At 55.4% G+C, this 10,896-nt stretch overlaps 1 protein-coding gene across 1 annotated transcript in view; it reads left to right on the forward strand.

Annotated features, from left to right (window-relative positions):
• The window catches only part of VAV2 (vav 2 guanine nucleotide exchange factor), a 278,878-nt gene that overhangs the window by 194,970 nt on the left and 73,012 nt on the right, over window positions 1-10,896 (forward strand). The window contains exon 5 of the mRNA XM_011991542.1: window positions 3,179-3,247. Coding sequence (XP_011846932.1) covers window positions 3,179-3,247 — 69 coding nt within the window. The remainder of the gene's footprint in view (window positions 1-3,178; window positions 3,248-10,896) is intronic.

Below are 10,896 nucleotides of genomic sequence, written 5' to 3' on the forward strand. Positions count from 1 at the left end.
TTCACCATGTTGGTCAGGTTGGTCTCGAACTCCAGACCTCAAGTGATCCACCCGGCTCGGGCCTCCCGAAGTCCTGGGATTACAGGTGTGAGCCCCTGCACCTGGCCGACAAAAGGTTTTGAAATGACTGTTGTGCCTTATTTTAGTGGGCTCTCACTTTCTGTGTTAGGAAACAAGAATCCGAAATCATCATGGTGAGCGGGGCTTCCTCACGAGGCTTCAGAAGGCAGTTTTCTTGGACGGTGGAAAGCGCCCTGAGTGAGGATGATACTAGAAATTCTAAATCGCAGCTGCCGTTGTTGACCCCACTAAGTCCAGAGCATTCTGCCGTCCTACAGCTGCCCTTCCCAGCAGCCCTCTGAGAAGACACTATTACTTCCATTTTCCAGGGGGAGAAGGCGGACACTCAGAGAGGTTTAGTAGCTTGTCCAAGGTCCCAGGGAGCAGGGGATGGGCCTAGGGTTCACACCTGGGTTAGCCCAGCTCCAAAGCTTTTCCTCTCCTTCGCTGCCCCCGGGCTCAGCTCTCCTGGCAGGGCAGGTGGGTTCTGTCTGAGTCCCAGGACTGATGGAGGAGTAGAGCCCTGTGTTAAGAACGCTGTGCTTCAGGGATAGGAGAGCTTTGATTGATGAGTGATGTCTGCCTGGGCACAGGAAGAGTGAGAGGCAGGTGTGTGTGCTCACTCGTGGTTAGGGTGGGTCTCCTTCGAAGTGTGAATGCATCTCTCGGTTGGCTTAGCAGGGCGGGTTCTGGAAGTACAGTCCCCGAATGGCCGTCCTGTTGATAATCCAGGATTCAATGGGATGCCCCGTTTCCCTAAACTGTCACCCACACTCTGTGATCAGATTTGAACAAGAGCACAACCTCAGGAGTTTGGTATTTTCTCTTCCCTCTCTACATTCTGCGTGAGAAAGCACGTTCATACTTTGCCACGATGTCATTTTTTACATAACGTACTTTTATAGAAGATGAGTGGGGTTTAAAATATTTACTTACGATGAGGACACATTTTCATAATGAGAATTTTGATTCTGTTTTTCTTTATTATGAAGTCATACCCATCATCACTGAAAATTTAGAAAAAGCAGAAATGACTGATGAGGTCGGAGACAGGGATGGCTGGACGTAAGCGAGGGGCTGGCGTGGGAGCGGGGACGGCCCAGGGCCGGTCCTGGCAGCGGGGTTTCATGCTGAAGGGAAAGAAGCCTCCACCTCTGGGTCCTGAAGCCACATCTCAGCCTGGCAGAGCCTCCTGTGCTTTCTGGGGTCACCCGCGTGTGGGCCAGTCCCTCCAGGTTGTGGCTTCTCAGCCCCACCCCCATCAGCTGCACGGGGTCTGTGTCAGCCTGGGGCTCTGCATATCACGGGAGGAGATGGATTCCTTGAGGGGCTTCTTGGCCGTGAATGGTGCTGTGTCAGCAACGGAGCCCTGGTGGGGAGGATCTCGTGGCAGCCTCAGCTCTGCCCGTGACCCGGGACACGCACCTCCACTGGGGGATGCGGCTGTATGGTGATGGGTGGAAGGAGGGAGAGTGGCTGGAGCAGAGAGCCGAGCTCACCCATGCAGAGGTCAGGCCTGGCTGTGCTGCCCCCTTGGACATGGGCTTTTACCAGGAAGCCACAGGGGCACGCTGACCAATGGCATGGTGGGTCTGGCTTGGGGACCTCCGACCTGAGACCTAGTCCCTGCAGGTCTGTGACAGAGCCAGGTAGGACCCAGGCCTCCAGCTCACAGCTCAGTGGACTCCCCCCTGCCCCTCCCACAGGAGCACAGGCCCCCAGCCTCCAGGTGGGACAGGGCTGCCAGGATGGACTGCATCCCTGCTGGATCTCGGGCTGAGCAAATGTCAGCCTGACCCCAGGCAAGGAAGCAATCCCAGCTGGCATCTGGGCCCAGGCAGCCCCCCGGCTGGGATCTCCCGTCCCATCCTTAGTGACAGGTTTCCTACCAGAACACGCACCCGGGGGCTACACAGGGATGTTTGGTTTAATTAAGGGGTCTTTCAGGTCTCCTGTAGAGATGAGTGGATTTGGCCCATAGCCTTGAACCAGCTGCAGCCCCCTCTTCTGGGTGTTTGATCTGCCTCTCCTGCCTCTCCTCCATCCCACCCCTCCCTCCCCTCCGCCTCTGCCCCTCCCCGAGGCTGGTCCGGCATTTCAGCTCTGAGTGGTTAGCCTGTGCTGGCCCAGGCTCGCCTTGTGCAGGGAGGCCTGTAGACTCGGGGCTACACCCATCTGTCTGTCTGCAGAGGACGGAGCAGAGCGATGCTTTGGGTCCTGCGGGAGGAAAACCGCTTCCTTCCATCCCTCCAGGTTCTTGGGCGGATTTATGAATTGAATTGACATAAGACAGATGAACAGGAGAAAAACAATTATAATTATATACATATGCATGAGAGTTCCACAAAAATGAGACTCAAGAAGAGCCCAGATGATTAAAGTTTATGTATATATATATATTTATATACCATCCTGAACTAAAGAAAAGCAGCAGGGTTGGGGCGTCTTGGGGGCGGAGGGGGAGGGGGAGCAGCCCACGTTCCTTCTGGGGCGTCCCCATGGGGCTCCTGCTCCCTTTGTAGGAGGGGAGGCTGCAGATCCATGCAGAAGGTTCCGAGGGCTTTTCATTTTCGGGACTCTCTTCCTGACCTCAAGCCAGGGGCTGGTGGGTGGGGAAGGTGAGCCCCTACCCTCGGTGCCTCAGAACTCACCCCTCCCTTCTGGAGTCCCCTCCTGCTTCCTCTCCTGCGGGGACTGAGCTGGCAGCCCTCCCACCTGCCCACCAGGAGGTGTGCGAGGAGCCTCCTCTCCGCTGCGAACCCCCTGGAAGTGGGAGCGCGGGTAAAGGGGAAGGCAGGTCGCCGGGCAGATGAACGCCTTCTGCAGCCCTGACCTGGGCCTCTCATCTGCCCACTGGACACCCAGAGCCTGGAGTGCGTGTGACACTTTCCTTGCCCCCTGGCGAGCTGGGCATGGGTCTCGTCTTGCCCTACGGCCCAGTTGGCTCGTTCTGTGACTCTGATCAGTGTCCGCGCACCCGGTATCCTTCTAGAGAGTGGGCAAGAGCCCCTTTGCTCCTGGCCGGGCCACACTGGGCTCTGCCGTGGGGTCCAGCTGGGGTCCCACTGGCCGGCAGTGCCGGGACCTGCTCACCTCCCTCTCGCCTTCTCTTCCGCAGGCCTTTTCCCTCAGAGGAGACCGCAGAGAATGACGATGACGTCTACCGCAGCCTGGAGGAGCTGGCGGAGTAAGGCGGGGGGATGGGAGGAGGGATGGGAAGAGGGGAGGAGGGAAGGAGGGAGGGGCGGGGAGGTTCCTGGTGGTGTCCAGAGAGTCAACAGGAAACATGGCAGCCACAGTGCAGGCAGAGCTGGCCCTGGCTCTTCCCACGGGGGTGTCTCCTCATGATGGATCATGGCGTGGGCTGCCATGCTGAGTGGGAAGGCATGCATCTGAGAGGCCTTCAGAGATGAGCAGATCTTCACACCCCTTGTACATTCTAGAAGGCTGCCAAGCCAGTCTAATGGCTGGCCCAGGTGTTGGCCTGTTGCCCTAGCAGGGTCCTCCATGAGGGCTTGTCTCTGCGAAGCTGTGGGGCGGAAAGGGGGCCTGCTCAAAAAGGGGCCTGGCCACGCTCCCCAAGCCGGGTCTTGGGATGCCGTGTCGTGAGGAGGGAGCGGTGCTACCAGAAGCAGAGGCCCCTGGAGCCCAGGCTCAGGGCACAGGAGTATGTGGGCTCGGGGTTGACACGTGGCCCAGCAGGCACTGCCCTGCCTCAGTGGACCCGCCTCTGCTCTTCTCTGTGTCCACCTCATTCCTCCCTCTGAGAGGCCTCTGCTCCACCCAGGCACTGCCCAAGCCTGGCCACTGCACCAGGGCAGCAGCCCCACCGGGACTCGTGGGAATCTGTGACCAGGGTGGGATCACGTGACCCGCTCCGGGAGGGGGGAGGTAGGAGGGTAGGAGGAAGGGACCTCACCTGCAGGTGAGGGACCCAGGCTGAGACCTAGCGTCCTTGCTGGGGGCTCACAGCCCGGCTCATCCACCGCCCTCCCAGGCCACCGGGAGATGGTGCCTTCGGGATTGCTTGCTGCCTGGGGGCCTCTGGAACTGTTTGACAGCAGCTTCTTAGCTCAAGCACGGTTTCTTCTGGGAAGACTCTTAGGGTTTCTCTCTCCCTTCAACTTGGAGCACAGACTGAGAATGGCAACCAAGAGAGGAGTAAGAGGGGGAGCCGCGTGTACTGCGCACCTGCAGTGTAGGCTGGAGCTTTGCTTGTCTTACTGCTCAGCCCACATCCAGAGCTGCCTTTAGGTTGCAGGGCCCAGGAAAATACTTCCCGCGGGATCCCTGTCTATAGACACAATTCAAGTCATCCCCAAATCACACAGCGCCACGCTGGCAGCCCAGTCTCATGCACTTCTGTGAAAGAAATTCTTCACCCACCAGCTGCAGTAGCTGCCATCAGCCCTTCCCTTTGATGCTGGGCTGGCCACGGGGTCCTGGGGAAATCCCACTGGTCGGACTCCCAGAGCTCCTCCAGACATCCGGTCGGCCCCACGTGGGTCTGAGGGTTATAGAGCATCCTGAAGGGGAGAGGTGGGCACAGGGGCCATGCAGGTCACAGCCAGGCCTGGGGCACCCACCTGGAGGCCACTGTCCGCCCTGACCAGCCTCAGGAATCTGAGGGAGACTTCGAAAATTCCAAAAAAAAAAAGCTGCTCACTCCTAGCATCCCAGCACTTTTTTGGGAGGCTGAGGCGGGCGGATCACCTGAGGTCAGGAGTCGGAGACCAGTCTGGCTAACATGGTGAAACCCTGTCTATACTAAAAATACAAAAATTAGCCGGGTGTAATGGTGGACACCTGTAATCCCAGCTACTTGGGAGACTGAGGCAGGAGAATCGCTTGAACTCAGGAGGCAGAGGTTACAGTGAGCCAAGATCGCACCACCGCACTCCAGCCTGGGCGACAAGAGTGAAACTCCGTCTGGGGAAAAAAAGAAAGGAAGAAAGAAAGGAAAGAAAGGAAAGAGAAAGGAAAGAGAAAGGAAAGAAAGGAAAGAAAAGAAAGAAAGAAAATAAATTCCCCAAACTGCTCACTGCAGCATGCAGGCTCCTGAGACTGACTGAGGGACTGTCCATCTCAACCCTGTAAGGGGGGAGGAAACTGAGGCTCAGATGGGGCAGGGCTTCTGGCTGGTGGCATGGCCAGAGGGAAGTCCCTGAAGGATAAGCCCCCAGCCCCCAGCAGAGTCTGCAGCCATCCTACTTGGAACCATACCCCAGAGTTGGAACCATAGAGTTGGAACCATACCCCCCGTACCCCTCCCGGCATTCCGTGCCTTGGAAATCCTTCTCTGCCACGTCCGGGCCAAGGTGTCTCCCACTGTGTGCCATCTTGTGTGCCATCCTGGCCAGCGCCCCCTCAGCACCCATGCCTCTGTTGGGCCTCTGGGCTGCCCAAGGGGTGCACCGTGATTAGGGAGTTAAATGCCTGTCCCCTGCCTATCAGAGGGTCAGACCCTGTGTCTTCTTCCTGTCCTCTCCTGGTCCAGCCCTAGCAGGGCAAGCCTTCTGCACGTGGTAGGACGCCTGTACCCACATGACAATGACAGCAACAGTGGACGGTGCTTACGAGCTTTTTTGGAGCTGGGCACTGCTGGGGTTCATTTCCTCGCATCCCCCACTCGCAGTTGCTCTATGAGGTCTGTTCTGTGGTTGTGCTCATTTTACAGATAAGGAAATTGAGGCCCAGAGAGGGGACACCACTGGCCCATGTCATCCAGCTAGTGAGTGACAGAGCCACAATTTGACCCTAACCCCCCACCACACAGAGCCTGAGCCCCCCAGAGCCTGGGGAGCTCCTGGCTGGTGTGAGGGCAAGTTTCTGACCTGCTGTTTCTTCTAAGTTACCAGCCTGAGGTTGGGGTTCTGTGCTTTCCAGAAACATCCCTCAGTGTTTCTGGACAGTCAGCACAGGAGGGCTCCGGGACGATGGGGACCACATCGGCCTTGTGTGGCCCACTCCATAGGAGCCTGGCCAGGCCTGCCCCTGTTGGTTTATAGTGCACATTCAATTTTGAGGATTTTTGCCTGGGGAGTCAGGCTAGATCCCAGGTTGCTCATTTACTTTTTCATTTTTTTTTTCTTTTTTTTGAGATGGAGTTTTGTTCTTGTCACCCAGGCTGGAGTGCAGTGGCATGATCTCAGCTCACTGCAACCTCCACCTCGTAGGTTCAAATGATTCTCCTGCCTCAGCCTCCCGAGTAGCTGGGATTACAGGCATGCGCCACCACACCCGACTAGTTTTTATATTTTTGGTAGAGGCGAGGTTTCACCATGTTGGCCAGGCTGGTCTTGGGCTCCTGACCTCAGTTGATCCACCCGCCTCGGCCTCCCAGAGTGCTGGGATTACAGGCGTGAGCCACCGCACCTGGCTGGGTTGCCCGTTTTCCATCTTTCTCTGCCCATCCTGATTGTGACCGATCTCTTGAACCAAAATGCAAAGTGGAATTCCTCTCACCCAGAAAAGCAACTCCGGGTACATGTGGCTTTGCATCGTCCAGTAATGTTATTCCCTGACATTAAGACTGAGCCTCCTTAATCCCGTGAGCTCTTCATGACTGCAGTTATTGCAAACGTAAATCATCAGTTCTAAGGAAGGGGAATGCATCTGAATCTTTAACTTGCGATTTGGTCCCGGTGGCTCGAGTTTAATAAATTTTTTATGTTGTTTTCCCCCCTCCTTCTTTCACTGAAAGGTAAGATATCCTGTTCTTTCTCTGTGGACTTGGTGTGGATATTTAGCCATTATGGCAATTTACAAGACAGAAACGCATGCCATTTCTTACTTGGATCCTACTTGGGGAGAAAATGTAATTGTTAATTTTCAAGGCTAGAGCTGGGGAAATGGTCTAATCAGAAGCCAGGTACATTAGTATTATAGTTGAAAGATTCCTTGAATTAGAAAGGAAAGAGTTTTAGTTGACTCACAGTTCCACAGGGCTGGGGAGGCCCCAGGAAACTTACAGTCATGGCGGAAGGGGAAGCAGATATGCCCTTCTTCACATGACAGCAGCAAGGAGAAGTGCAGAGCAAAAAGGGGAAAGCCCCTTATAAAACCATCAAATCTTTTGAGAACTCACTCACTATCACGAGAACAGTATGAGGGATATGAGGGTCACCGCCTCCATGATTCAGTGACTTCCCACCAGGTCCCTCCTACAACACATGGGGATTATGGGAACTACAATCCAAGATGAGATTTGGGTGGGGACACAGCCACACCATATCAGCAGGCACAGGAGTGAGGAGAGGGAAGGGACGTTTGGAGCAGAACACACCTGTTCTTTGCTTTGGGCCCATGGCCAGATGCCCAACATGAGGGTCACCTTGAATGTCTAAAGGACTCCCCTGGCTACCCAGACTCCAGACACTCTGCAGCTGTTTGAGGAAAGTCAAACACTGGCTCACAGATGCAGCTGTCTCCCAAGGAATCTGGAAATGTGGTTTTAGGAGACCAGCGAGGGGCACCGTGTGAGTGCCTGTATGCTTTCATTCATTCACACAATCATCGTTCATTCCATCGTCAGCTGGTTCCTAAACACTTTCTGTGTGTCAGTCTTGGGACCAGGAACTGGAAACACATTAAGATGAAGACATATTTCCTGCCTCCCAAGACCCAGGCCCCATGGGGAGTATGGAAACCGAAGGACAGTTTCAGCGCAGTGTGGTGGGATTACAGCAGAGCCACGTCAAAAAATAAGAAGGGACAAATGAAACTAATCTTAAGAATGTATTTTATAGGCTGGGCATAGTGGCTTACACTTGTAATCCCAGCAGTTCACTTTGGGATTGCTTGAGGCCAGAAGTTCGAGACCAGCCTGGGCAACATAGATCCTGTCACTGCACTCCAGCCTGGGCGACAGAGCAAGACCTCATCTCTCATAAAAAAGAAAAGAAAAATGTATGTTATATTTAACCCAGCATATTCAAAATATTATCTGGGTCACCTTGTGATCAGTATCACAGATCATCCACGGGCAGCGTATGTTTTGTGGTTGTTGCACTGAGTCCTCTGATCTGGCATGGAGCTTGCACTTGGGCGCAGATCACTGCAGCTTGTAATGTTGTGAGCCGGACAGCCACACATGACACGTGGCCAGTGGCTGTGTGCCGGGTCGCACGGGTCTTGGATCCAGAACATCTTTCTGGGAGCTGGAACCAGTCCCCTGCGTGGGCACGTATAACACTGAAGTTACTTTCTCGAGTGCTCTAAGTTTGCTTTTGAGAGCTTTGAATAATGCATAGTCAAATAATAAGAGCAGCTGGTTGAAAAAATTAACACAAAATATTGCCACTTAAAAATGCTTTATCAAGCAAAATAAGCCCAAATGGACGGCCTGTTTTTAAATTGCTCTAATAATCAGTACCTTGCATTTGCATAATGGCTTTTCCTTGGCAGGCACCGTGCTTCCCTTCTCGTTCCTGCCCCACTCTTGGGGGCCCCGGGCTACATGCCTGCACTGGGGGGCTCCCAGCCTGGGGTCCAGAGGCAGGTTTGTACACAGAAGAGTGACAGGCACAAGACAGTTGGCTGTGGGAGCAGAGTGGGGCTGGCGGAGTGCTAGGTCAGAAAGAAAGAAAGGCTTCTCAGAAGAGGGGACAGCCGGACCTCAGCACCCAAGGAGGAACTTACTGAAGACCGGGGCAGTATCCCAGCACGAGGAGCTGGGCAGGGTGTGGAAGGCGAGGCTGGAGGGCAAGGTGAGGCTCCCCATCTGGAGGCGTAGCTGAGGGTTGTTCCAGCGCAAGTCCGGGATATTGTGCTACTGTGGGACAAGGCTTGGTGTTTGCAAGGTATGGGAATTCTGGAAGTTCCCCGGGGACTCACAGGGAGGACCACCCTTCCCCCAGGAAGACACAGGGCCCACATCAAAATGCCTGCTGTGACCCCAACCTGGTGGCACTGCAGTGACAGTGCTTCTCCGCGCGGTAGAAGGACACCTTGGGTCAGCCTGTGCTGGCTGCAGGGGGTCCAGGAAGGTGGCTGCATGCCGGCGATGCCCGTGCTCAGTGGTCAGCCCCAGTGGGCACAGTGGTAGGTGGCGATGATCCTACTCAGTGGTCAGCCCCAGTGGGCACAGCGGTAGGTGGCGATGATCCTACTCAGTGGTCAGCCTCAGTGGGCACAGCGGTAGCTGGCACAGTGGCTTCTTCCAGCTTCAAGAAACATCCCTCTGATCGCTCTGGCCTGGGGTTCCGGGCCCCTCTGTCCCCCTCCTGGCACTGCAGCCAGCTGTTCCTCGTTCCTGTTTTCTGTTCACTGAGGCTGAGCGTGGTCTGCTGCAGTCTGTGGGGGGCCCTGGGAATGCTTCCGGGTCTCGATGGAGGAGGATCTGGAAAGGGCACCCAGATTGGGTGCCACAGAGTGCCATGATGAGTGTGTCTTGCGAGGACACTGGTGCCACTGTGGCAGGGCGGCCCTTGCCTGTCTGTGAAGTAGGCTGCACACCCCAGTCCCCAGCAGGGCCAGGCCCCTGCCTCTGTCCTCCCTCCTGTGGTGCCAGCAGGTCAGAAGCCCCTGAGAATTCTTAGGGGAATTGAAGGGACACGGGAGAAATCTGAAAGCTCTCACTCGGGGCAGATGAGAGGCCAAAGGAAGGACGTGGACATGAGACCGAGCTTTATTTAGCCAACCGCTTGATCCTGTGTGGCTGGAGGAGGGGTGGTTGGACCTGGATCCTCTTCCTGGGGTGTGCTGCTAGATGTTTGACAGTCAGCTGGTAAACATGCCTCACCAGGAGCATCCTTGTCTGCAGAACGGGGTCCTGTGACCCCACAGGCTGCTGTGGGAAGGCACCCCACCACTCCAGTGGCTGCATGAGGAGGGAGTGATCCCAGACACAGCCAGGCTCTGTCAGGAACCACTTGTCCTCCTGGCTTCTCCCCAGAGAGCCTCTGAGCAGAAGCATCCTTGAAGGGAGAACGGCCCCTGAGTGCCAGCAGGGAGGGAGATTCTGGGGCCAGGGCTCTGGGCGAGGGCGTGGATGTGAGGCCGGGGCTGCTGGCTGCTTTAGTGTGGCGAGTTACCAGGGCCCGAGGTCTAGCTGGCCTTTACTTTCCTTTCAAGGGGCTGCTGCTCTGGGCGGGTTAAATGCCACTCAGGGCCTCAGTTTCCCGGTCTCTGAAATGAAAGCGTCCGCCCGGAAGGTCTGTGAATCCCTCTGAGCTTGACGAATCCACAATTTTATGATTTAGGAGCCTGCTTTGCATGACACTGGTTTCACTTTCCTGGGAGCTGAAGTGATTTTCAGGCTTAAACAAATGTGATGGTGACACGGCAGGGAATGTAATTTATCCGCGAATGTAGAGCTGCATGCTTTATTGCATCATAAAATGACTGTGCAGCTTTAAATGTGTCATGTTAGCATCGTTGGGATAATTTTTTAGGATGCATAAAATGTAGAAGGAGTTTCTAGTGTCGAGGAGGTTTGGACGTCTTCTTTCTACGTGGGGAGTGAGCAGGAGCTGCCTGCTGGCGGTGACCTGGGAGGGGAGAGGCCGCGCTTCTCCCACTGGATCCTGCCCTGGGACCTTGGCCAGTCTGTGCTGTGCCGTTTGTCTGCAGGTGGACAAGGAGTGAGGAACAAATCACTGTCTTCTGTGGCCCGCCCTCCCCGCCTTTGTCCTCACCCTGCCCACTTCTCCCAAAGGAGGTTTGTTTAGATACCATCTCCTGAGCTCACGTACGTTCATCTTCATGCTGGGAGGTCCACGTTGTGGAGGACACCTGCGTGTGGAGCCTGAGTTGAGCTGGGAGAGGCTGGGTCTGGGATGCCTTATGTCCACCCCAGAGGATTGTTTTTCCAAAGGAGACAAGTTTGAAAGCACA

This window comes from Mandrillus leucophaeus, unplaced genomic scaffold (assembly GCF_000951045.1).
Source record: "Mandrillus leucophaeus isolate KB7577 unplaced genomic scaffold, Mleu.le_1.0 Scaffold398, whole genome shotgun sequence".
Classification (NCBI taxonomy): Eukaryota; Metazoa; Chordata; class Mammalia; order Primates; family Cercopithecidae; genus Mandrillus; species Mandrillus leucophaeus.